The 27,538-nt window shown below is 43.8% G+C and overlaps 1 protein-coding gene across 1 annotated transcript; it reads left to right on the top strand.

Moving 5' to 3' along the window:
* The first annotated feature begins 382 nt into the window (after positions 1 to 382).
* LOC139387982 (ATP-dependent RNA helicase DQX1-like) lies at positions 383 to 27,223 on the top strand. The gene is made up of 12 exons (XM_071134435.1): positions 383 to 712; positions 11,101 to 11,487; positions 11,817 to 12,010; positions 12,350 to 12,791; positions 17,438 to 17,746; positions 19,550 to 19,649; positions 19,775 to 19,933; positions 20,538 to 20,729; positions 20,884 to 21,009; positions 21,137 to 21,327; positions 21,591 to 21,781; positions 25,533 to 27,223. Exons 2-12 carry the CDS (start codon positions 11,158 to 11,160, stop codon positions 25,747 to 25,749), a joined length of 2,451 nt encoding a protein of 816 aa, XP_070990536.1. The 5' UTR covers positions 383 to 712; positions 11,101 to 11,157; the 3' UTR covers positions 25,750 to 27,223.
* Positions 27,224 to 27,538: the final 315 nt, after the last annotated feature.

The following is a 27,538-nucleotide window of genomic DNA, read 5'->3' as shown; positions in this document are numbered from 1 at the left end:
ACACTTGTATGCGATGTCATGGCGATGTTGGCTAGCTAAGCTCATGCGTAGAAACACGTAATAGGTCTAACGGGTAGTCTCGCGCCAAACTACGCATGTGCAAGCCGTCAACTCAATGGCATTCCTTGTCACTCTCACGAGGCTGAAGTAATAACAAGCTCAAATACTTAAGACATTGACTCGAATTTAGGTTGTGACTTTAGATTTCGAGAAAATTCACAACTAAGGAATACCCTATCACTTCTCTCATTGACTTATCAAACCGCAAATGGTCTGTTTAGTCTGTTTCTCAAGCGTTCCCGGAAGTCTTGCGATGTTGCGCATCTGGATTTAGAAACTCTGTGGCTCCATGTTCACAACATACTTCAGAAACTAACGTCTGTGGGCGTGGCGAAGCGTTTGACCGGAGCAAGGAGTTTGCTTAGACGGGCAAGCGATTCGATAGATCAACAGCGGACGACGAGCTCTATTTTATTAATTAATGTCAACGGTTACGGAGAAACCAGAGGCAGAGAAGAAGCGAAGAGAGAATATGTGAATGGTTGCAAAAAAAATGAAACATTGTATCCGCATATTGTCTCTTCCAAGAAATGTGTGTGCAACAACAGTGAGCAGTAGAACGTTTCACTGACAGCTCAGCGGGTTATATTGTTTTGCTGGATATCCCGCGCCTTGGTGGGGATTTTAGAGACTCTAGAGAAATGTGTCGAAGGTAAGATGCCAATGGCATTTGTCTACGTCGTTGTTTTCGACTCTCCCAGTGATCTTCATTATATTTACCTCCTATCGTGCGTGTGTGACTGTCAGCTGACACGTAGTTCCTGGTAGGTCGATATAGGCCTACTGGACTCGAGGTGGGCAGGAAAGGGGGCATATAAGGAAAGAAGAGAACGAAGGCAGGGGGAGTTATTGTAGTTATTGTGCGTTGACTGATACAGGTGTCGTCATCCGTAGTTTCTCATTACCAAAAACAGTATAAAGATCAGTCTTATATATTGTCATGGCCATACAGTTGTAATGCATTTGAACATAATCCCAAATCGGCTACATGCCAATATTACAATGATTTTGTTTGCATGATAGTAAATAATAGATGTAAAAAAAACTAGTAATTGTTTGCTAACGTTATAACATGGTTACAACACGTGATGTCATGCATCCAGTGCTGTTTCTTATTGTCTACTGTAAACTCCAAGCTGACATTAGACCCCTCCCACGTGATTCCCACATGATGTTGAACAACACCAACCCACCCCCCCCCCCCCCCCCTCTCTTTCCCCATGGATGGACTCACCTTATGAGATGAGCTCCAATGTTTTCCCCATAGCCAATATAACCCCTGTGTATGCTTTGTTTTTGTATGCAGGCCTATGTCAGTGTGCTCATTAAACATAGGCGAGTTGCAGGTAACCATGGATCAGAAGATACCTTTGGTCATGTAGTGTATGTGGACACCTGCTCATCCAACATCTCATTCCAAAATCATGGTCATTGATATGGAGTTGATCCCCCCCCCTTCGCTGCTATAACAGCCTTCACTCTTCTGGGAAGGCTTTCCACTAGATGTTGGAACATTGCTGCGGGGACTTGCTTCCATTCAGCCACCAGAGCATTAGTGAGTTTGGGTACTGTGGTTAGGCGATTAGGCCTGGCTTGCATTCGGCGTTCCAATTCATCCAAAAAGTGTTTGTTGGGGTTGAGGTCAGGGCTCTGTGCAGGCCAGTCAAGTTCTTCCATGCCGATCTCGACAAACCATTTCTTTATGAACCTTGCTTTGTGCACGGGGGCATTGTCATGCTGAAACAGAAAAGGGCCTTCCCCAAACTGTTGCCACAAAGTTGGAAGCACAGATCGTCTAGAATGTCATTGTATGCTGTAGCGTTAAGATTTTTCCTCACTGGAACTAAGGGGCCTAGCCGGACCCATGAATAACAGCCCCAGACCATTATTCCCCCTCCACCAAACTTTACAGTTGGCACTATGCATTGGGCCAGGTAGCGTTCTCCTGGCATCCACCAAACCCAGATTAGTCCACCGGACTGCCAGATGGTGAAGCTGGCGCGACAGACATGGCAGCTCTGCTTCTAGCATCTAACAAACTTAGCATTATTGTTATTATATAAAACTCTGGGAGGAAGAAAGGTTGAGGTGTATGATTGATCATGATTAACTACTCATGGTGTGATTGTGATAACATACAGGAACTCAATTCCTTTTGTTCACCCGACCTAGAATACTTCATAATCAAATGCAGACCGTATTACCTCCCAATAGAATTCTCTTCAGTTATAGTCACAGCCGTGTATATTCCCCCTCAAGCCAATACCACAACGGCCCTCACGGAACTACTCTGGACTTTGTGCAATCTGGAAACCACATATCCCGAGGCTGCATTTATTATAGCTGGTGAGAAAGCAAATTTGAGGGAAATACTACCAAAGTTCTATCAACACATTGCCTGTAGTACTCACACTTCAAAAACTCTCGACCCCTGTTACTCTCCCTTCCGTGAAGGCTACAAGTCCCTCCCCCACCCTCCCTTTGGAAAATAAGACCACGACTCCATTCTGCTCCTTCCTTCCTGTAGGCAGAAACTCAAACAGGAAGTAGCCTTGCTAAGGTCTATTTAATGCTGGTCTGACCAATCGGAATCCATGCATCAAGATTGTATTGATCACGAGGACTGGGATATGTTCCGGCTTGCTTCTGAGAATAACATTGCCGTTTACACTGACACGGTGACTAAGTTCATCAGGAAGTGTATACGGTAGTTGTTCCCACTGTGACTATTAAAACCTACCCAAACCAAATCTGTGGATAGATGGCAGCCTTCGCACAAAACTGAAAGCGCAAACCACAGCATTTAACCATGGTAAGATTAATGGGAATATGGTTGAATACATACAGTGTAGTTATGCCCTACGTAAGGCAATCAAAAAGGCAAAATGTCAGTACAGTGACAAAGTGGAGTCGCAATTCAATGGCTTAGACACGAGACTCCAGACAATCACGGATTACCAGCCACATCGGGAAAACCAGCCACATCGCGGACACTGACGTCTTGCTCCCCGACAAGCTAAACACCTTCTTCACCAACTTTGGGGACAACACAGTGCCACCAAAGGTGGCCCATTCCCAAGGACTGTGGGCTCTCGTTCTTATTGGCCAACGTGAGTAAGACGTTTAAGCATGTTAACCCTCGCAAGGCTGCCGGCCCAGACGGTATCCCTAGCCGTGTCCTCAGAGCATGCGCAGACCAGCTGGCTTGAGTGTTTACGGACATATTCAACTCTCCCTATCCCAGTCTGCTGTCCCCACATGCTTCAAGATGTCCACCATTGTTCCTGTACCCAAGAAAGCAAAGGTAACCATCCAAGTCACGGCCTTTTCTCTCCACTATCATCCAGAAGGCGAGGTCAGTACAGGTGCATCAAAGCAATACCCCATAATGACAAATCAAAAAGAGGTTTTTATATATTTTTTGCAAGTTTATTACAAATAAAAAAAACTGAAACCCTTTACTCAGTACTTTGTTGAAGCACCTTTGGCAGCAATTACAGCCTAGAGTCTTCTTGGGTATGACGCTACAAGCTTGGTACACCTGCATTTGTAGAGTTTCTCTCAATCTTCTCTGCAGATCCTCTCAAGCTCTGTCAGGTCGGATGGGGAGTGTTGCTGCACAGCTATTTTCTGGTCTCCCCAGAGATGTTAAATCAGGTTCAAGTTCAGGTTCTGGCTGGGCTACTCAAGGACATTCAGAGATTTGTCCCGAAGCCATTCCTGAATTGTCTTTGTGTGCTTAGGGTCGTTGTCCCGTTGGAACGTAAACCTTCTCCCCAGTGTGAGGTCCTGAGCGCTCTGGAGCAGGTTTTCATCAAGGATCTCTCTGTACTTTGCTCCATTCATCTTTCCCTCGATCCTGACTGGTGCCAAGTTTCCTCCAGACGTGATGCTTGGCATTCAGGCCAAAAAGTTGAATCTTGGTTTCATCAGATCAGATAATCTTGTTTCTCATGGTCTAAGAGTCCTTTAGGTGCCTTTTGGCAAACTCCAAGCCGGCTGTCATGTGCCTTTTACTGAGGAGTGGCTTCCATCGGCCACTCTAACATAAAGGCCTGATTGGTGGAGTGCTGCAGAGATGGTTGTCCTTCTGGAAGGTTCTCCCATCTCGATAGAGGAACTCTAGAGCTCTATCACAGTGTCCATCGGGTTCTTGGTCACCTCCCTGACCAAGGCCCTTCTCCCCTGATTGCTCAGTTTGGCTGGGCGGCCAGCTCTAGGAAAAGTCTTTGTGATTCCAAACTTCTTCCATTTAAGAATGAATGAGGCCATTGTGTTCTTGAGGATCGTCAATGCTGCAGATATTTTTTGGTACCCTTCACCAGATCTGTGCCTCGACACTATCCTATCTCGGAGCTTTAAAGGACAAATCCTTTGACCTCATGACTTGGTTTTTGCTCTGACATGCAGTGTCAACTGTGGGACTGTCACGGTCGTCATAATGAGGAGACCAAGGCGCAGCGTGATAAGCGTACATAACTCTTTTAATGAAAAGAACGAACACTGAACAAAACTATACAAAACAACAAAACGAACCGTGACGCTGTATGACTAGTGCAAACAGGCAACTAAACATAGAATAACAACCCACAAACTATCCAAGGAATATGGCTACCTAAATATGGTCCCCAATCAGAGACAACGATAAACAGCTGCTTCTGATTGAGAACCAATCTAGGCAACCATAGACATATATAAATACCTAGACCAGGGAAAATCCATAAACATACAAAAAACCCTAGACAATACAAAAACTACACAAACCACCCTTGTCACACCCTGACCTAACCAAATAATAAAGAAAACAAAGATAACTAAGGTCATGGTGTGACAGGGACCTTATATAGACAGGTGTGTGCCTTTCTAAATCATGTCCAATCAAACAGGTGGACTCCAATCAAGTTGTAGAAACATCTCAAGGATGATCAATGGAAACAGGATGCTCAATTTCGAGTCTCATAGCAAAGGGTCTGAATACTTAAAATCTTAAATAAATAACGTATTTCTGTTTTGAATTTGTTATAAATTAGCAAACATTTAAAAAAATATATATTTTCGCATCCCCAAGGCACTGTACATAGTCATGGAATCAATGGTCACTTTAATAAAGGATAAGCAGTTCATTCACTCGGACAAAATAAGCTAGTAGGTCCCAATCATAAGAATTCAAAAACACAACCATTAGGCTAAGCATTACCCAATTGAAACTAGTACTTCCCATTGCAAAAAACGTAACTTCTTGCTATTGTACAGTGGCCTGTTCGCCTTCAAGAAGGCAGATGTTTCCATACATTTTTGTAAAAATGGTCCCACTCATTACAGGTCAATGTGATTGGTTGATTCCGCCATCACTCCAAAATTTTGCTATAGCACAGTTGAATGGCAGATGCCTTATATCAAGTGTCTGATGGCCTAGCCAATGGCTGACATAGCTAGGTAGATTTATCTCCCCAGAGACCACCCAAGAAAAATCCTGATTGGATATTTTTTTTTAATTTTCGGTGTTAACACTTTCCCTTTCTAACAAAAACTGAAGAGATTAAATCAGAACATCATTGAAAATAATTATTAATATTTGTTATTTTATAAATCCTTAGCTCTCATTGTTCCCTACTGTGTTTGGGTGAGTCATCATTTATGACTAACTAATCATTCTGCCGTCTTCTTTCCAAGATGGCGTAGCAGTGGGGATGTCTGTTTTGATTGTCTTGTCCCGTCCCTTGTATATATTGTTTTTCTTCATATATATTTTGTATATACTTGTATTATTTTTTAAATCTCACTTCAACGAGGAGGCCTTTCTAATCAACCTGACCTGGGTATCCTAGAAGGATATTGACCTCATCCCATCAGTAGAGGATGCCTGGTTGCTCTTCAAAAGTGCTTTCCTCTCCATCTTAAATAAGCATGCCCCATTCAAAAAATGTATAACTAAGAACAGATATAGCCCTTGGTTCACCCCAGACTTGACTGCCCTTGACCAACTCAAAAACATCCTGTGGCATTCTGCATTAACATCGAATAGCTGCCGCGATATGCAACTTTTCAGGGAAGTCTGGAACCAATATACTCAGTCAGTTAGGAAAGCAAAGGCTAGCTCTTTCAAACAGAAATTTGCTTTCTGTAGCACTAATTCCCAAAAGTTTTGGGACACTGTAAGGTCCATGGAGAATAAGAGCACCTCCTCCCAGCGGCCCACTGCACTGAGGATTGGAAACACTGTCACCACCGATAAATCTACGATAATCAATCATTTCAATAAGTATTTTTCCACGGCTGGCAATGCTTTCCACCTGGCTACCCCTACCCTGGCCAACATCTCAGCACCCCTGCAGCAACACCTCAGCCATGCTCAAGGTCCTAAACAATATCATAACCACCATCGATAAAAGACAGTACTGTGCAGCCGTCTTCATCGACCTGGCCAAGGCTTTCGACTCTGTCAATCACCGCATTCTTATCGGCAGACTCAATAGCCTTGGCTTCTCAAATGACTGCCTCGCCTAGTTCACCAACTACTTCTCAGACAGAGTTCAGTGTGTCTAATCGGAGGGCCTGTTGTCCGGACCTCTGGCATTCTCCATGGGGGTGCCACAGGGTTCAATTCTCAGGCCAACTCTTTTCTCTATATATGTCAATGATGTCGCTCTTGCTGCTGGTGGTTCTCTGATCCACCTCTACGCAGACAACACCATTCTGTATACATCTGGCCATTCTTTAGACACTGTGTTAACAAACCTCCAAATGAGCTTCAACGCCATACAACACTCCTTCCGTGGCCTCCAACTGCTTTTAAATGCTAGTAAAACGAAGTGCATGCTCTTCAACCGATTGCTGCCCGCACCCTCCCACCCAACTGTCATCCCTACTCTGGACAGTTCTGACTTGTGGAATATGTGAATATGTGGACAACTATAAATACCTAGGTGTCTGGTTACACTGTAATCTCTCCTTCCAGACTCACAATAAGCATCTCCAATCGAAAATGTAATCTAGATTCGGCTTCCTATTTCGCAAACAAAGCATCCTTTACTCATGCTTCACTCAAGCCCCCAACATTCTACTCAGCAAACTGGATGTAGTCTATCACAGTGCCATCCATTTTATTACCAAAGCCCCATATACTACCCACCACTGCGACCTGTATGCTCTCGTTTGCTGGCCCTCGCTACATATCCGTCGCCAAACCCACTGGCTCCAGGTCGTCTATAAGTCTTTGCTAAGTAAAGCCCCGCCTTATCTCAGCTCACTGGTCACCATAGCAACACCCACCCATAGCACACTCTCCAGCAGGTATATTGCATTGGTCATCCCCGAAGCCAATACTTCCTTTGGCCACCTTTCCTTTCAGTTCTCTGCTGCCAATGACTGGAACGAATTGCAAAAATCTCTGAAGCTGGAGTCTTATATCTCCCTCCTTAACTTTAAGCATCAGCTGTCTTAGCAGCTTATCTATCACTGTACCTGTACACAGCCAATCTGTAAATAGTACACCCGACTACCTCATCACCATATTATTACTTACCCTCTTGCTCTTTTGCACCCCAGTATCTCTACTTGCACATCATCATCTGCACATCTATCACTCCAGTATTAATGCTGAATTGTAATTATTTTTGCCTCCTGGGTCTATTCATTGCCTACCTCCCTACTCTTCTACATTTGCACACACTGTACATAGAATTTTTTTCGATTTTTCTTTTATTTTGTGTTAAACTATACGTTTGTTTATTTGTAACTCTGTGTTGTTGTTTTTGTCACACTGCTTTGCTTTATCTTGGCCAGGTTGCAGTTGTAAATGAGAACTTGTTCTCAACTTTCTTACCTGGTTAAATAAAAGTGAAATATATATATTAATTAATAATATATTTTTATTACATTTAAAGTGTTTTTTCTGTGTTTTTTTTAAATGTGTAAAGAGGCTCAATTTGCATTTCAGCATGCATTTGTCCCACCATTCTGAATGTCTAAAGAAACCATATGTGTTCTTCTGAAATATGAACACAGACATACTGGACATTTTAAACTCTTATTATGGTTCTCGGACCCCTCGTCTCCCTCCCGGTCTCGGTCTTGACTCGGTCTCGCTCCCCCCTCCAGTCTTGGTTTTGACTCGGACTCGATTCGCTCCGGTCTGGGTCTTGAATCGGTCTCGCTTTAGATGGTCTCGAACACAACACTGCTCCTAGACGTTTCCACTTCACAATAACAGCACTTACACGGAACCCAAACCGGCTGCGCGTATGCGCCATCGTGCATAAATGTATTTTGTCCCCCCACACCAAATGCGATCATGACACGTAGGTTAAAATTTCAAAACAAACACTGAACCAATTGTATTAATTTGGGGACAGGTCGAAAAGCATGAAACATTTATGGCAATATAGCTAGCTAGCTTGCACTTGCTAGCTAATTTGTACTTTTTAGCTAGCTTGCTGTTGCTAGCTAATTTGTCCTGGGATATAAACATTGAGTTGTGATTTTACCTGAAATACACAAGGTCCTCTACTCTGCCAATTAATCCACACATAAAACAGTCAACTGAATCGTTTCTAGTCATCTCTCCTCCTTCCAGGCTTTTTCTTCTCTTGACTTTATATTGCGATTGGAAACTTTCATAAATTGAGTGCATTACCGCCACTGGTAATCGTCTTTCAGTCACCCACTGGGTATAACCAATGAGGAGATGGCACGTGGGTGCCTGCTTCTATAAACCAATGAGGAGATGGGAGAGGCAGAACTTGCAGCACGATCTGCGTCAGAAATAGAACTGAATTCTATTTTAGCTCTTGGCAACGCAGACGCTCGTTGGTGCACACGAGCAGTGTGGGTGCAATAATTGAATAACATAGATTTCTAAATTTATTTTGCAATGCTCGCGGTGTCGTCAGCCTGTTACAGTTGACTGGGGCAGCTCTAGCAGAGCAGAAATTTGACAAACTGACTTGTTTGAAAGGTTATGAGGGTGCCACATTGAAAGTCACTGAGCTCTTCAGTAAGGCCATTCTACTGCCAATGTTTGTCTATGGAGATTGCATGGCTGTGTGTGTGTCCGTAATGGTTGTGGCTGAAATGGCCAAATCCACTAATATAAAGGGGTGTCCACATATTTTTGTGTATATAGTGTAGCTAGGCCACATCTCTTGCCACTTCTGTTTGTTGACATAACAATTGATGTGTACCCATTACAAAATATACCCAAGCTCTTATTACCTTATGTAAGTACCGTAGCCTACTTATTTCATGCAGTATATTCATATTGTACCCATCCCATCCATCTTAAAGTCATACCAATTATTTTATCCATCATTTTAGTGAAGTTACTCTTATACCATTTTTTCAGAGATTTCTTGTGAATGTAGAAAGACAGCCTCAGTCTAGAGTGGGTGTTAACCATAAGTGATTACATGTGTCAGTAAGTGCAAGTCTGTGTTGTGTGTGTGATAATGGTCTTATGTGTATTGCTAAATGCCTACTGGGCAAATGCAGACATTCCAGGAGTGAATGGGATAGCACAGGCCCACAGCTGCTGTACAGAGCTACAGCTGCTCTGTGCTTTCTGACTGAAGCTGTCTGACTTCCTAGGCCTTCAGTGACTACACTAGAAATGATGCACTCTGTATAGCACAACTGTTACTATATACGTATTTAGTCAAGGTTGACATTGCCCTTACCCCTGTGAAAGGTTTGATCAATAACAAAAGTTTATTTTCCACCATAATTTGCAAATAAATTCATAAAAAAATCCTACAATGTGATTTTCTGGATTTATTTTATCATTTTGTCTGTCATAGTTGAAGTGTACCTATGATGAAAATTACAGGCCTCTCTCATCTTTTTAAGTGGGAGAACTTGCACAATTTGTGGCTGACGAAATACTTTTTTGCCCCACTGTACTTTTTTTTTTAATATACCTTTATTATTCCCGGCAAACCCTACCATCCCTCCCCCAATTGCAGTAAACTAATAAAAAACACTTAGACTTCTACCTTCAGTTTATACATCTTATTCACTCTCCTTCTTGGTCAAATAGCCCTTACACAGCCTGGAGGTGTGTTGGGTCATTGTCCTGTTGAAAAACAAATGATAGTCCCACTAAGCGCAAACCAGATGGGATGGCGTATAGCTGCAGAATGCTGGGGTAGCCATGCTGGTTAAGTGTGCCTTGAATTCTAAATAAATCACAGACAGTGTCACCAGCAAAGCACCATCACACCTCCTCCTGCATGTTTCATGGTGGGAACCACACATGAAAAGATCATCCGTTCACCTACTCTGCGTCTCACAAGACACAGCGGTTGGAACCAAAAATCTCAAATTTGGACTAATCAGACCAAAGGACAGATTTCCACCGGTCTAATGTCCATTGCTTGTGTTTCTTGGCCCAAGCAAGTCTCTTCTTCTTATTGGTGTCCTTTAGTAGTGGTTTCTTTGCAGCAATTCCACCATGAAGGCCTGATTCACGCAGTCTCCTTTGAACAGTTGATGTTGAGATGTGTCTGTTGAACTCGGTGAAGCATTTCTTTGGGCTGCAATCTGAGGTGCAGTTAACTCTAATAAACGTATCCTCTGCAGCAGAGGTAACTCTGGGTATTCCTTTCCTGTGGCAGTCCTCATGAGAGCCATCTTATGTATACCCTCCTACCTTGTCACAAAACAACTGATTGGCTGAAATGCATTAAGAAGGAAAGAAATTCCACAAATTAACTTTTAACAAGGCACCTTTTAATTTAAATGTATTCCAGGTGACTACCTCATCAAGCTGGTTGAGGGAATGCCAAGAGTGTGCAAAGCTGTCATCAAGGCAAAGGCTGGCTACTTTGAAGAATCTCAAATATAAAATATATTTTGATTTGTTTAACACTTTTTTTGGTTACTACATCAATTTTTTTAAAAAGGGTGGTGTGTCCAAACGTTTGACTGATACTGTATGTTACATTTCCTTCAGTGACAGGGGTCAATCAATTAAGTTGGGTGAAATCTAAAACTTGCTATACAACTTTCAACACAACAGCATCTTTTCTCTGATCCTCTTCCCAGGTAATCTCCAGTCACTCCGTTACCACCCCTCATCCCCTCTCCCCAACCCACCCTGCGATGATGTCGTCACCCTCTGTGGCCACCCCCTTGACAACGTCCCCCCCCACCCTACGCCCCCCCTCCGCCCTAGACTCTCTCTCCATGTCCTCTCTACTGTCCGGGGACCTAGAGGATGAGATGGGGGATGGGGAGGGGGAGGAGGGGGGCCTGGGGGACCTGGAGGTGAACCCGTATGATGGCTTGCCCTTCTCGTCACGCTACTACTCTCTGCTGGAGGAGAGGAAGACGCTTCCCTTGTGGAGCCTCAAGTACCGCCTGCTGGAGCACCTGGAGACACACAGCATGGTGGTGGTCAGTGCCCCCAGTGGCACAGGCAAGAGCACACAGGTAAGAGGCATGTAAAGCACATACAAACGCGCACACAGGTATAGTCACACACATTAGCACTGGTGATGAAGAGCCCAGAGAAAGCAAAGGTGGGGAAACATGCCAAACATACAGGTAGGCATAGGATGCACACATTCACACTCGTACACACATATGGCTAGGGACCCTCCAAATGTACACAATATTCAGACACTGAAGATAGACAGACTGCTGAACTAACTCAAGCAACTAAGCACACAGGCTATCACTCTATACACACTGACTTTGTGTGCATATCAGTCTCTCACTTAGTCTCCCTCTTTCTCTCTCCCTCATCCTCTCTCTCCCAGGTGCCCCAGTGGTGTGTGGAGTATGCCCTGTCCCATGACTTCTCTCAGGGCTTGGTGTGCTGTTCCCAGCCCTATGCTGTGGCTGCAGCGAGTCTGGCCCTCAGGGTGGCTGATGAGATGGACCTGAGTCTGGGCCTGGAGGTGGGCTACTGGGTCCCCCACGACGATGGCTGTACCCCTGATACACTACTTAGGTGAGGAGAGATGTAGACAGCCAGGTGTGCATGAACATTGGCGCATGTGTATGTACACACACATACCACATTGGTTCAAGCTTGGGTACACACACATCACCCAATCTGATGGCACGTTTCGTACTCATCTTCTTCGATCTCATTTATCCACCCTCTTTAAGCTCTCCCTTGACCTGGGAAAGAATATTGTAGTCCTTGTTTCCTCCTCTATCTTTCTCTCCCCTGAGGTTTACAACAGTGCAAGACAATAGGATTAAGGGATGGGGTCGTTTCTCTCCCTGATCCCTCTCCCCCCCCCCCCCCCCCCCTCACCCTCTCTCTCCCCCCTCCCTCTCTCAGGTTCGTCAGTGACTCTCTGCTCCTGGGGGAGATGATGTCGGACCCCCTGCTGCGTCAGTATGGGGTGTTGGTGGTGGATGAGGTCCAGGAGCGCACTGTGCCCTCCGACGTCCTTCTGGGCTTGCTGCTGGACGTGTGCTGCCAGCGCCCCGACGACCTCCGTGTGGTCCTCCTCACCGACCCCTCCCTTGCCTCCAGCCTCGCCACCTTCCTGGGTGAGGGAGTTCCGGTTCTAACGCTGGATGAGCCTGTCGCGGATGAGGACCGGCCCGCCAGAGATACACCCTACACAGAGACAAGGAGGAGGGCACCGGTTGTCGTGGAAACGGTGTATAGGGATCCTGGAGGGAGGGAGTCTGCGGCAGCGGCATGTTACATGGTGTTGGATCTCCACCGCAGGGGAGAGGAAGGGGATGTCATGGTCTTTCTCTCCAGTGCCCAGGTAGATGCACACACACACATACACACACACACACACACACATTATACTAAATATATACACAGTGGGGCAAAAAAGTATTTAGTCAGCCACCAATTGTGCAAGTTCTCCCACTTAAAAAGATGAGAGAGGCCTGTAATTTTCATCATAGGTACACTTCAACTATGACAGACAAAATGAGGAAAAAAATCCAGAAAATCACATTGTAGGATTTTGTATGAATTTATTTGCAAATTATGGTGGAAAATAAGTATTTGGTCACCTACAAACAAGCAAGATTTCTGGCTCTCACAGACCTGTAACTTCTTCTTTAAGAGGCTCCTCTGTCCTCCACTCGTTACCTGTATTAATGGCACCTGTTTGAACTTGTTATCAGTATAAAAGACACCTGTCCACAACCTCAAACAGTCACACTCCAAACTCCACTATGGCCAAGACCAAAGAGCTGTCAAAGGACACCAGAAACAAAATTGTAGACCTGCACCAGGCTGGGAAGACTGAATCTGCAATAGGTAAGCAGCTTGGTTTGAAGAAATCAACTGTGGGAGCAATTATTAGGAAATGGAAGACATACAAGACCACTGATAATCTCCCTTGATCTGGGGCTCCACGCAAGATCTCACCCCGTGGGGTCAAAATGATCACAAGAACGGTGAGCAAAAATCCCAGAACCACACGGGGGGGACCTAGTGAATGACCTGCAGAGAGCTGGGACCAAAGTAACAAAGCCTACCATCAGTAACACACTACGCCGCCAGGGACTCAAATCCTGCAGTGCCAGACGTGTCCCCCTGCTTAAGCCAGTACATGTTCAGGCCCGTCTGAAGTTTGCTAGAGAGCATTTGGATGATCCAGAAGAAGATTGGGAGAATGTCATATGGTCAGATGAAACCAAAATATAACTTTTTGGTAAAAACTCAACTCGTCATGTTTGGAGGCCTAAGAATGCTGAGTTGCATCCAAAGAACACCATACCTACTGTGAAGCATGGGGGTGGAAACATCATGCTTTGGGGCTGTTTTTCTGCAAAGGGACCAGGACGACTGATCCGTGTAAAGGAAAAAATGAATGGGGCCATGTATCGTGAGATTTTGAGTGAAAACCTCCTTCCATCAGCAAGGGCATTGAAGATGAAACGTGGCTGGGTCTTTCAGCATGACAATGATCCCAAACACACCGCCCGGGCAACAAAGGAGTGGCTTCATAAGAAGCATTTCAAGGTCCTGGAGTGGCCTAGCCGGTCTCCAGATCTCAACCCCATCGAAAATCTTTGGAGGGAGATGAAAGTCTGTTGCCCAGCAACAGCCCCAAAACATCACTGCTGTAGAGGAGATCTGCATGGAGGAATGGGCCAAAATACCAGCAACAGTGTGTGAAAACCTTGTGAAGACTTACAGAAAACATTTGACCTCTGTCATTGCCAACAAAGGTTATATAACAAAGTATTGAGATAAACTTTTGTTATTGACCAAATACTTATTTGCCATCATAATTTGCAAATAAATTCATAAAAAATCCTACAATGTGATTTTCTGGATTTTTTTTCTCATTTTGATGAAAATTACAGTGGGAGAACTTGCACAATTGGTGGCTGACTAAATACTTTTTTGCCCCACTGTAGCTAGTCTCATCAACTACTGGGGCAGTTTTTAGTCTTATCATGTCCTTAGACAATAGATGCCCAGTAGTCCTACTGGTGGTAACGCAGAAATGGTTCAGAAGGCTAAGTGGGTTACTTTGGGTCGAGTTAGTTAGGATTAGTTGGTGCATGCAACAGCAGACTTGTGGTATTATTTTACCGCACGGGCCACACAGTATATGAATATATTATGAGTTAAATGTAAGTCGTTTTGGATAAAAGTGTCTGCTAAATTACCTTCCTTTCTATCCCACCTCTTCTTGTCAGTTTCTGCTAGACTTCCTTCTACATGTAAATCCCATGCCTACATGTAAATCCCAATGCCATCTTCCTTGTCTGTTGTTGCCTCTCACCCCGGGGACAGAGAAACAAGGACACTGTAATCTTAGACTACTGAATGGCACCAGGGTGGGTCAGGTGTCCTGTTTAACGCATCCAGAATACACATACAGTTGAAGTTGGAAGTTTACATACACTTAGGTTGGAGTCATTAAAACTTGTTTTTCAACCACTCAACAACTCTCTTGTTAACAAACTATAGTTTTGGCAAGTCGGAGGACATCTACTTTGTGCATAACACAAGTCATTTTTCCAACAATTGTTTACAGACAGATTATTTCACTTATAATTCACTGTATCACAATTCCAGTGGGTCAGAAGTTTACATGCACTAAGTTGACTGTGCCTTTAAACAGCTTTGAAAATTCCAGAAAATGATGTCATGGCTTTAGAAGCTTCTGACAGGCTAATTGACATAATTTGAGTCAATTGGAGGTGTACCTGTGGATGTATTTCAAGGCCTAACTTCAAACTCAGTGCCTCTTTGCTTGACATCATGGGAAAATCCAAAGAAATCAGCCAAGACCTCAGAAAATAATTGTAGACCACCACAAGTGTGGTTCATCCTTGGGAGCAATATCCAAATGCCTGAAGGTACCACGTTCATCTGTACAAACAATAGTATGCAAGTATAAACACCATGGGACCATGCAGCCGTCATACCACTAAGGAGGGAGACGAGTTCTGTCTCCTAGAGTTGAACGTACTTTGGTGCGAAAAGTGAAAATCATTCCCAGAACAACAGCAAAGTACCTTGTGAAGATGCTGCCGGAAACAGGAACAAAAGTATGTATATCCACAGTAGAACAAGTCCTATATCGACATAACCTGAAAGGCCACTCAGCAAAGAAGCCACTGCTCCAAAACCTCCATAAAAAAGCTAGACTACGGTTTGCGACTGCACATTGGGACAAAGATCGTACTTTTTGGAGAAATGTCCTCTGGTCTGATAGAACTGTTTGGCCATAATGACCATCGTTATGTTTGGAGGAAAAGGGGGAGGCTTGCAAGCCGAAGAACACCATCCCAACCGTGAAGCACGGGGGTGGCAGCATCATGTTGTGGGGGTATTGAAGCAACAGGGTGTGGTGATAACATAGTGGCAGTGTGTGTGTGTGAGAGAAGTGGATGTGAATATGTGAGCTTTGCTGCAGGACGGACTGGTGCACTTCACAAAATAGATGTCTACATGAGAAAGGAAAATTATGTGGCTGTATTGAAGCAACATCTCAAGACATCAGTCAAAGCTTGGTCGCAAATGGGTCTTCCAAATGGACAATGAACCCAAGCATACTTCCAAACTTGTGGCAAAATGGCTTAAGGAAAACAAAGTCAAGGAATTGGAGTGGCCATCATAAAGCCTTGACCTCAATCCTATAGAAAATGTGTGGGCAGAACTGAAAAGTGTGTGTGAGCAAGGAGGCCTACAAACCTGACTCAGTTACACCAGCTCTGTCAGGGGGAATGGGCCAAAATTCACCCAACTTATTGTGGGAAGCTTGTGGAAGGCTACCCAAAACATTTTACCCAAGTTAAACAATTTAAAGGCAATGCTACCAAATACTAATTAAGTGTATGTAAACTTCTGACCCACTGGGAATGTGATGAAAGATATAAAAGCTGAAATAAATCACTCTCTCTACTATTCATCTGACATTTCACATTCTTAAAATTAAGTGGTGATCCTAACTGACCTATAACAGGGGATTTTTACTAGGATTAAATGTCAGGAATTGAGAAAAACTGAGTTTAAATGTATTTGGCGAAGGTGTATGTAAACTTCCGACTTCAACTGCACATGCCGTGCAGAGAGAGAGAGAGCACAGAGCCCCATCATATTCACATCCACTTCTCTCACACACACTGCCACTATGTCAACATCACCACACCCTAGCTCCTTGCCTAATTCCTGGATATGGTTTCAAATCCTGAGGCAGACCAGGACTTCAGTACAGTAGTTGATGCCAAGGCTGCAAAACACAGAGCTAGCTAGCCAGGAGGACGGATCTGGTTAAGACTCACTGTAAACAAAGTAAACAAGGACACAGATAAGCACTGTCTGTTTAGGGAGAGGGAAACGAAGAGGGAGGGTGCGAAAGGGGGAGAGACATGAGAAAGTAGAACGGGCACAGGGACAGAGGACCCAATACGCTCAAATAGATCATTTTTTAACTTTTTAAAACAATGTTAACCCATTGGTGTAGCTAGCTTAAGTAGAAGAAGCCATTACAAAGTATGGGGACTTTACCAGGGCAAGGAGGCAGTGGGTGGGGTAAGGGCAAAGATGAGAAGTTGGTTCCACTCTTCCCCTTTAAATTCCCTCTGTGCCCTATGTGCAATCCCTTTAACTGGTTAGCGTAGCCACTCCCACTCTCCTGCCATATGGAGGGAAAAAATGATAGCCTTTGAGGGGCAGAGTGGAGAGAGGAAAGAGTGGATGCATTTGGGACCATGTGTACCTTACACACTACATTTCACTGCATGTAGGTAGCATAAATAGCATGTTTTCATTTCATTTATATTACTCTCTCTACTTGTCCACTCATTCACTTTTTTATGGCTGGACAACTTTTAGAGTGCCAGGACTTAACATTTCTCAAGAGATTTACTAAGTGCCCAGGATAGGACAGTATGTATTCTCAAACCTTTCTTCTCTCTCCTCCTCTCTCAGGAGATTGACGAGTGTGGCTCTCTGCTGGAGAAGGAGTCTGTTGCCCTGAGCCCTCAGCTGGGGACCCTCAGAGTTCTGCACCTCCACGCAGGCCTCGGAGGGGCTACCCAGCGTGTCTATGAAGCCGAGCCAGAAGGGCCTTCTGGGGACACGGAGGGGTCCAATGGGTCTGAAGGACTGGAAGGGCCAGGGATAGGGGCGGGGACGGGAGCGAGGCGCAGGGTCATCCTCACAGACACCCTGGGGGAGGCCTCCTTCTCTCTATCTGGAGTCCGCTATGTCATAGACACAGGCATGCAACTCAAGACAGTGAGTACTCATTTATTAGAGATAGGAAGGAGGAGGAGTATGTGTGGTACTATCCTACACAGCGGGCACATATCAAATTTTATTAGTCACATGAAATGCTTACTACGAGCCTCTAACCGACCTAGCAGTTTCAATAATTACGGATAAGAATAAGAGATAAAAGTAACAAGTAAGTAAAGAGCAGCAGTAAGAAATAACAATATAAACAGAGTCAATATGCACCGGTTAGTTGAGGTAGTATGTACATGTAGGTAGAGTAAATTAAAGTGACTACAGTTGAAGTCGGAAGTTTACATACACTTAATTTTAAGCCGTCACGACCAGGCAGACGAAAATTCCAAATAGTATCCTTAAAGTTTGTAGAAACATGTCAAACATTTTTTATAATCAATCCTCTGGTTGTTTTTACAATATATAATCGATAATATTTCAACTGGGACTGTAGCTTCTTCAATAGGAGAGAGAGAGAAAATGTCTGCTCCAAGCTGTTGCGCATGCAAAACGCTGCTGGCACCCAGCCATCCAATGACGTGATGTGATCTTTCTCACTTAGTTTCAGGCTTTTATTTTGAAAAATATGTCTAAAGACTGTTCACACCATGGGGAAGCCATAGGAAAATGAATCTGGTTGATATCCCTTTAAATGGAGCGAAGGCTGGCAATGGAACAGAGAGCTTTCAGGAAAAAACGGGTTGGATTTCCCTCAGGTTTTCACCTGCAGTATCAGTTCTGTTATACTCACAGACAATATTTTGACAGATTTGGAAACTTTAGAGTGTTTTCTATCCTAATCTGACAATTATATGCATAATCTAGATTCTGGGCTTGAGAAATAGGCAGTTTCATTTGGGTACGTTTTTCATCCAAACATCAAAATACTGCCCCCTACACTCAACAGGTTAACATGTTGGTATTACAGACTCGGACAGGGAGAGGTTGAAAATGTCAGTGAAGACACTTGCTAGTTGGTATGCGCATGCTCGCAGTACACGTCCAGGTTAATCCGTCTGGCCCTGTGGTCTTGTGAATGTTGACCTGTGTAAAGATCTTATTCACATCGGCTGCGGAGAACATGATCACACAGTCTTCCGGTACAGCTGGTGCTCTCATGCGTGTTTCAGTGTTATTTGCCTTGAAGCGAGCATAGAAGTAGTTTAGCTCATCCGGTAGGCTCGTGTCACTGGTCAGCTCTCGGCTGTGCTTCCCTTTGTAGTCTGTAATGGTTTGCAAGCCCTGCCACATCCGACGAGCGTCAGAGCCGGTGTAGTACGACTCGATCTTAGTCCTGTATTGACGCTTTGCCTGTTTGATGGTTCGTCGGAGGGCATAGCGGGATTTCTTAGAAGCTTCTGGGTTAGAGTCCCGCTCCTTGAAAGCGGCAGCTCTAGCCTTTAGCTCAGTGCGGCTGCTGTCTGTAATCCATGTCTTCTGGTTGGGGTATGTACATACGGTCACTGTGGGGACGACGTCATCGATGCACTTATTGTTGAAGCCAATGACAGATGTGGTGTACTCCTCAATGCCAATGCCATAGCAAAACAGTCCTGTAGCTTAGTATCTTCTTCATCTGACCACTTTTTTATTGACCTAGTTACTGGTGCTTCCTGCTTTAATTTTTGCTTGTAAGCAGGAATCAGGACGATGGAATTACGGTCAGATTTGCCATGTGGAGGGCGAGCTTTGTATGAATCTCTGTGTGTGGCCACAATAACCACAATGCTGCATAACCTCAATAGACTATTGAGGTGCACCCAGTTCCAGTGCCATGCATAACCTCCCACTCTTCCTGCCTCCATCTCATAGGTTTACAACCCTCAAATTAGAGCGGACTCCCAGGTCCTGCGTCCCATCAGCCGGCAGCAGGCAGACATGCGGACGCAGAGGGTAAACGGTGACCTACCAGGTAGGTTAATGTCAATCAAATCTGTTGTAAGAAATCATCATGGACAGAAGGGACATACAAAGCTGTTACGGGACTAATTTCCTCTCTCTGTGTATTCTTCTGAACCCTCTCTCCTGTCCCTCCAGGTCTGTGTTTACGTCTGTACCCCCAGGCTCTGTATGAGGAGGGCATGGCGGAGACCCGCAGCCCGGGGGTGGTGGAGGAGAACCTCAGTCACCTGGTGCTGCTGCTCAAGAGGCTGGATATCGCCGACATGGGCCAGTGCAAGTTCCTGGACAGGCCTGGTAAGGAGTGCGTCATCTAGCTATTTCAGCTCTGTTTCCTTTGAATGAATAAAGTGCACCTTGAACCAGACCTGGGTTCAAATACGTGTTTTTGAGTATATGGTATTTAAAATACTTTTTTCTTTGTATTTGACTATTTTCAATTACACTGCACAAAAACAAGTACTTTTATTTCAGTATTTGAATGGTTATTTGTAAAAGCCAAATAGTCTACACAATTGTATTTTCAAATGCTTATTTCAAATAGTATTTTCTAATACCTAGCTTAAATGCATTTGACTCAGTGTATTTTAGTATTTTCAAATACTTTCCAAGTGTATTTGCAAATACATAAAAATATTCAACTACTTGTCTTTTCAAATAAAATATATCTGAATACTTACTTTGAATGTATGTAAAAGTAATTGAGATTTGTTTTAAATACATTTGAACCCAGGTCTGCCTTGCATTCATGGGATTCATGTAGCATTCACGTTTTTACTAGGTGCCTTCTATTTTGTGATATCAGGCAAAATATAAGATCTTTCCATATCCGTCACTTTCTTCAACCCTCCCTCTCTGTTTTATTCACTCTCTTTTATTCTCTCCTCTCTCCCTCCCCCAGCTCCAGAGGCTCTGATGCAGGCTCTAGAGGACCTGGACTACCTGGCAGCACTGGATGATGATGGGAACCTATCTGAGGTGGGCATCATTATGTCAGAGCTGCCCCTGGAGCCCCCTCTGGCTAAGGCCCTCATCGCTGCCTGCGAGTTTGACTGTGTCAACGAGCTGCTCACCATCGCTGCCATGCTCACAGGTACACACTGCACACACATACACTGTCCAAGGTGCTTAGTACTGGCTGTAAAATGAGCCTTTACTAACCCTTTTTACATGCATTACAGAATATTGCTTTGTTTTGTTTCTATAACTTAACTTCATTTAAATTCTCCACCTGTGTGTGTTCCCAGCTTCCCCCTGCTTTGTGACCCCCACACCCCAGAGAGAGGAGGCAGCAGCCACTCACAGACGCCCCCTGTTGCACAACGAGGGAGACCACCTCACCCTCATCAACATCTACAACGCCTACATACAGCGTGAGACCATATACCACACACACACACATTCATGGATCTACACACATAGGCATGGAGCAGACATGCATTTCACACTATCTCTACTCCTTGAATATTAATATGTGTGTTTCTCTGATTAATATTTTAGACAATGAGGATGATGCCTGGTGCACTACCAACTTCCTGAACCCTGCCGCATTACGATTGGCTGTGGTGATCAGGGCAGAGCTGCTGGAGGTGATGCAGCGAATAGAGTTGCCCGTCTCGCCTCCTTCCTTTGGTTGCCAAGACAACTGCACTAATATCAAGCGTGCACTCATCTCAGGGTTCTTCCTCAAGGTAAAAGGACTCATCAGTCCACTTCTCCATTTAAGATGTAATTTAGTTTGTACGTGTCTAACATTTGTTTTTGTCTACAAATATAGACCTTAACCTTTCTCTCTATCCTCCCCCTATTTCTTCCTCCTCTCTTTGTCCTTCTCTTACTGTCTGTCAAAATGTTCACATTGTCCTCTCTTTCCATTCTGGTGTCCTTTCTGTATTTGTTTCCCTCGATCTCATTTGATTTCATCTTCTCCCTTCCCCTCTCCTCTCTTTTTCAGGTGGCTCATGATGTGGACGGCTCAGGTAACTACCTCCTGTTGACTCACCGTCACGTGGCTCACCTCCACCCCTTCTCCTCCTATCTGTGTCGCCGGCCGCGCCTCAACCCCCCCTCCTGGGTGCTCTACCATGAATTCACCATCTCCCATGACAACTGCATCTGCACCGCCTCCGAGGTGCACCCCCACATGTGAGTAACCCTAAAATGTTTTGTGCACTTTTGTTGTTGAGAAAATCCATGTACATTAAAACTCGTTTTTCAACCACTTCAAACTCGTTTTTCAACCACAAATTTCTTGTTAACAAACTATAGTTTTGGCAAGTCGGAGGACATCTACTTTGTGCATGACACAAGTAATTTATCCAACAATTGTTTACAGACAGATTATTTCACTTGTAATTCACTGTATCACAATTCCAATGGATTAGAAGTTTACATACACTAAGTTGACTGTGCCTGTAAACAGCTTGGAAAATTCCAGAAAATGATGTCATGGCTTTAGAAGCTTCTGTTAGGCTAATTTACATAATTAATTGCCTACCTTCAAACTCAGTGCCTCTTTGCTTGACATCATGGGAAAATCAAAAGAAATCAGCCAAGACCTCAGAAAAAAATTGTAGATCTCCACAAGTCTGGTTCATCCTTGGGAGCAATCTCCAAACGCCTCTATCTCCAAACGTACCACGTTCATCTGTACAAACAATAGTATGCAAGTATAAACACCATGGGGCCACGCAGCCGTCATACCACTCAGGAAGGAGACGCGTTCTGTCTCCTTGAGATGAATGTACTTTGATGTGAAAAGTACAAATCAATTCCAGAACAACAGCAAGGGACCTTGTGAAGATTCTGTCGGAAACAGGTACAAAATTATCTATATGCACAGTAAAATGAGTCCTATATCAACATAACCTGAAAGGCCACTCAGCAAGGAAGACGCCACTGCTCCAAAACCACCATAAAAAAGCCAGACTAGGGTTTGCAGCTGCACGTGGGGACAAAGATCGTACTTTTTGGAGAAATGTCCTCTGGTTTGATTAAACAAAAATAGAACTGTTTGGCCATAATGACCATTGTTATGTTTGGAGGAAAAAGGGGGGGCTTGCAAGCCGAAGAACACCATCCCAACCATGAAGCACAGGGGTGGCAGCATCATGTTGTGGGGGTTCTTTGCTGGTGCACTTCACAAAATAGATAGCTTCATGAGGGAGGAAAATTATGTGGATATATTGAAGCAACCTCTCAAGACATCAGTCAGGAAGTTAAAGCTTGGTCGCAAATGGTTCTTCCAAATGGACAATGACCCCAAGCATATTTCCAAAGTTGTGGCAAAATGGCTTAAGGACAACAAAGTCAAGGTATTGGAATGGCCATCACAAAGCCCTGACCTCAATCCTATAGAAAATTTGTGGGCAGAACTGAAAAACGTGTGCGAGCAAGGAGGCCTACAAACCTGACTCAGTTACACCAGCTCTGTCAGGAGGAATGGCCCAAAATTCACCCAACTTATTGTGGGAAGCTTGTGGAAGGCTACCCGAAACGTTCAAGTTAAACTATTTATAAAGGCAATGCTACCGAATACTAATTGAGTGTATGTAAACTTCTGACCCACTGGGAATGTGATGAAAGAAATAAAAGCTGAAATAAATAATTATCTCTACTATTAATCTGACATTTCACATTCTTAAAATAAAGTGGTGATCCTAACTGACCTAAGCCAGGGAATTTTTACTAAGATTTAATGTCAGGAATTGTGAAAAACTGAGTTTAAATGTAGTTGGCTATGGTCTATGTAAACGACTTCAACTGTGGATAGTGTGTAATGTACACTAACCCTGAACTTCATTGGGACATCCTCATAGTGGTGTCTTTTAGAGGTCGACCGATTAATTGGAATGGCTGATTTAATTAGGGCCGATTTCAAGTTTTCATAACAATCAGAGATCGGTATTTTTGGGCGCCGATTTGAATTTTAAAAAATAAATAAATTGTACCTATATTTAACTGGGCAAGTCAGTTAAGAACACATTCTTATTTTCAATGGCGGCCTAGGAACGGTGGGTTAACTGCCTTGTTCAGGGGCAGAACGACAGATTTTCACCTTGTCAGCTTGGGGGATCCAATCTTGCACCCTTACAGTTAACTAGTCCAACGCAATAACGAACTGCCTCTCTCTCGTGCTCTCCACAAGGAGTGCTGTTACGCGAATGCAGTAAGCGAAGGTAAGTTGCTAGCTAGCATTAAACTTAAAAAACAATCAATCATAATCACTAGTTAACTACACATGGTTGATGATATTACTAGATATTATCTAGCGTGTCCTGCGTTGCACATAATCTGACTGAGCATACAAGTATCTAAGTATCTGACTGAGCGGTGGTAGGCAGAAGCAGTTGCGTAAACATTCATTAAAACAGCACTTTCGTGCATTTTGCCAGCAGCTCTTCGTTGTGTGTCAAGCATTGCGCTGTGTATGACTTCAAGCCTATCAACTCCCGAGATGAGGCTGGTGTAACTGAAGTGAAGTGGCTAGCTAGTTAGCGCGCGCTAATAGTGTTTCAAACGTCACTCGCTCTGAGCCTTCTAGTAGTTGTTCCCCTTGTTCTGGGTAACGCTGCTTCGATGGTGGCTGTTGTCGTTGTGTTGCTGGTTCGAGCCCAGGGAGGAGCGAGGAGAGGGACGGAAGCTATACTGTTACACTGGCAATACTAAAGTGCCTATAAGAACATCCAGTAGTCAAAGGTATATGACATACAAATGGTATAGAGAGAAATAGTCCTATAATTCCTATAATAACTACAACCTAAAACTTCTTACCTGGGAATATTGAAGACTCATGTTAAAAGGAACCACCAGATTTCATATGTTCTCATGTTCTGAGCAAGGAACTTAAACGTTAGCTTTCTTACATGGCACATATTGCACTTTAACTTTCTTCTCCAACACTTTGTTTTTGAAATATTATGATATATATTTTTTTAAATTTTACCCCGGTTTCTCCCCAATTTCGTGGTATCCAATTGTTTAGTAGCTACTATCTTGTCTCATCCCTACAACTCCCGTACGGGCTCGGGAGAGACGAAGGTTGAAAGTCATGCGTCCTCCGATACACAACCCAACCAAGCCGCACTGCTTCTTAACACAGCGCGCATCCAACCCGGATGCCAGCCGCACCAATGTGTCAGAGGAAACACTGTGCACCTGGCAACCTTGGTTAGCGCGCACTGTGCCTGGCCCGCCACAGGAGTCGCTGGTGAGCGATGAGACAAGGATATCCCTACCGGCCAACCCCTCCCTAACCCGGGTGACACTAGGCCAATTGTGCGTCGCCCCACGCACCTCCCGGTCGCGGCCGGTTACGACAGAGCCTGGGCGCGAACCCAGGGTCTCTGGTGGTACAGCTGGTGCTGCAGTACAGCACCCTTAACCACTGCGCCGCCCTGTTTTTGCATTATTTAAACCAAATTGAACACGTCTGATTATTTATTTGAGGCTAAATAGATTTTATTGATGTATTATATTAAGTTAAAATAAGTGTTCATTCAGTATTGTTGTAATTGTCATTATTACAAATAAATAAATAAAAATCGTCCGATTTAACGGTATTGGCTTTTTTGGTCCTCCAATAATCGGTATCGGCTTTGAAAAATCATAATCGGTCAACCTCTAGTGTCTTTACTTCCTTTTTAGAATACTAGTCCTCTGATAAACAGTAAACTGTACTATGTGTCAGAGGATAGTGGTGCATACCAGGTTGTCTTTTGTGATCAGATCAGATCGCACAACGAGAAGCATTAAACTTCTCTGGAACCAGGTCAATATGATATAGCAATCTTCTGAGATGTGCACATGTCATTACATTGAGGTAAACTAGGCATTTAAGTGCATTACATTGATAACCTACTTTGGTAACCTTGGCCTATTAATGTTTCCTGTGCAGGTTGGTGGAGCTGGCCCCTCTGTACTACCTAGGCAACTTGCCGTCCAGCGAGGGACGGGACCTTCTGATGGAGCTGAGACAGAGTCTGCTGCCCCCAGAGGAGGTACAGGAGAGGGGCCCAGAAGGAGTCTATGACACACGCCACATTGAGGAACACTTAGACAGGACCGGAGATCCACGTAATCAAGACAGTACTGAGCTGTGTGTCATACAGTGACGGGAATGGTGTGGGCAACCAAAAGCAGAACCAAGGGAGGAGAACCTGAGAGAAGGGACTTGGATGCACTATGCAGGATACTCTCAAGTTTTACCAGGAATACACCATAGATCTATACTGTACTATTGCATGGACAGTTGATGAGGGAGAGTACGTACAGTACACTATCCAGCCATACAACATTGTATGGAGGCAGTTGTTTCAATCTGAGTGAAAAAGGGCTCACCTACAGGGGTTAGTGACATTTTTCTTAAATGAGATTAAATGCATTTTATTTTGCACATGAAAATGTGTGAGTTAAGGGCAATTTCAGACTGAATCTACAGAGTTCCTATAAAACAAACTGTATACTGGTATGCAAAGTAATATATATATATTGGGAATTATATATTGCCATGAATGTTGACTATTCTGCAAGAGTCCCTGATACTTCACTGAACAGACAGTCAGCTGTCAATAAGTGGACATGCATTCTTTCAATGATGACTGGTGAGGTATGGCATTGATGCTGTCACTTCCAGGGAATTTGTGTTTTTGACTGTTGTGGCACCAGCACCCATCTCTTCAGTAGAAACTATTGGTTGACCTAGGATCTCTCTGTCGAAGTGCCCAATCATAGAAGCTGACTTGATGTGGACTGGACATGTGATCGCAGGGCTCAGTTAGGTTTAAACAGGGCGATCTACCATTGTACGGAGCTTTAGAATCCAGTTTTTGTTACTGTTGTTCTTTGTATGCTAGTGGGTTTCCAATGTGTTGAAATAATATAATATTTGGTGTGTAAATCAAGGGTGTCGGGTCAGCCTCCCTCTATCTAATAAATATTTTAAATATATTTTGAACATGAAATGAAAGGTTTATTTGTTGAATTTTAGCTTGAAATGGTTAACTACTTCATGTTATACATTCAGCCCTTCAATTATTGAGGGACAATCTGTGGTCGGTGAAACATTGCATCCAGGTTTCTCACCCAAGTAGCATGGGGAATTTGGGAAATAAGTTCATTAGCATAGCATAATAAAAGTAGACATTTTGTTTAGTAAAATATGCAATATTTACTGCTGTTCAATGGCCTCCCATACGATGGCATAGTTGATATACCGCTGTTCAATGGCTTATAAATGCCTCATGGCAAAAGAGCTTGCCAGTTTGTAGTCCTAAAAAAATGAAATGAGTTACCACTGGTTTATTCAGCCATTCCTATGGGGAAGTTAATGTAGAAACAATAGGGGGTTTGGATAAACTCGGTTAAGAGGCTTAGGGGATCTTATACGTTTTGTTTTATGAGTTACAATTATATATATTTTTTTTAAATTACGCAGGGCCAATTGTGCACCACATTGTTAGTTAAGATGACCTTTATGAATTATGTAGCCTTGATGTGCTTTTTTTCGATTACACAAATGCTCCAAAATTCACAAAATGTGACAGTTGATGAAGATTAGCTCAAAGAATAAAATGTATAAGATCTCCATTCATTTTCCCATAGGCTTTGTCCAACGAACCATGGCGGAGTTAGTGACTACAAAAAAAACAGCATTTGTTTGCTATCTATAGCCTATGTCGGTGTAACCGGTGTGAAATGGCTAGCTAGGCACGCTAGTAGCATTTCAATCGGTGACATCACTTGCTCTGAGACCTTGGAAGTAGTTGATTCCCTTGCTCTGCAAGGACAGCAGCTTTTGTAGAGCGATAGGCAACGATACTTTGAGGTTGAATGGTTCAAGCCCAGGTTGGGGCGAGGGGGTATTCAACTCTTACCAGTGGAGAATGGTGGTAGGAGTTATCG

This window comes from Oncorhynchus clarkii, chromosome 29, assembly GCF_045791955.1.
Source record: "Oncorhynchus clarkii lewisi isolate Uvic-CL-2024 chromosome 29, UVic_Ocla_1.0, whole genome shotgun sequence".
Classification (NCBI taxonomy): Eukaryota; Metazoa; Chordata; class Actinopteri; order Salmoniformes; family Salmonidae; genus Oncorhynchus; species Oncorhynchus clarkii.
This window is presented reverse-complemented; position numbering and strand designations above follow the sequence as displayed.

Excerpts from the sequence above, each read along its gene's own strand:
- LOC139387982 (XM_071134435.1), top strand. The coding sequence starts at position 11,158 with ATGATGTCGTCACCCTCTGTGGCCACCCCCTTGACAACGTCCCCCCCC. Across the intron at positions 21,010-21,136 it reads CTACAACGCCTACATACAGC|ACAATGAGGATGATGCCTGG; the intron begins GTGAGACCATAT and ends TTAATATTTTAG. Across the intron at positions 21,328-21,590 it reads TCTCAGGGTTCTTCCTCAAG|GTGGCTCATGATGTGGACGG; the intron begins GTAAAAGGACTC and ends TCTCTTTTTCAG.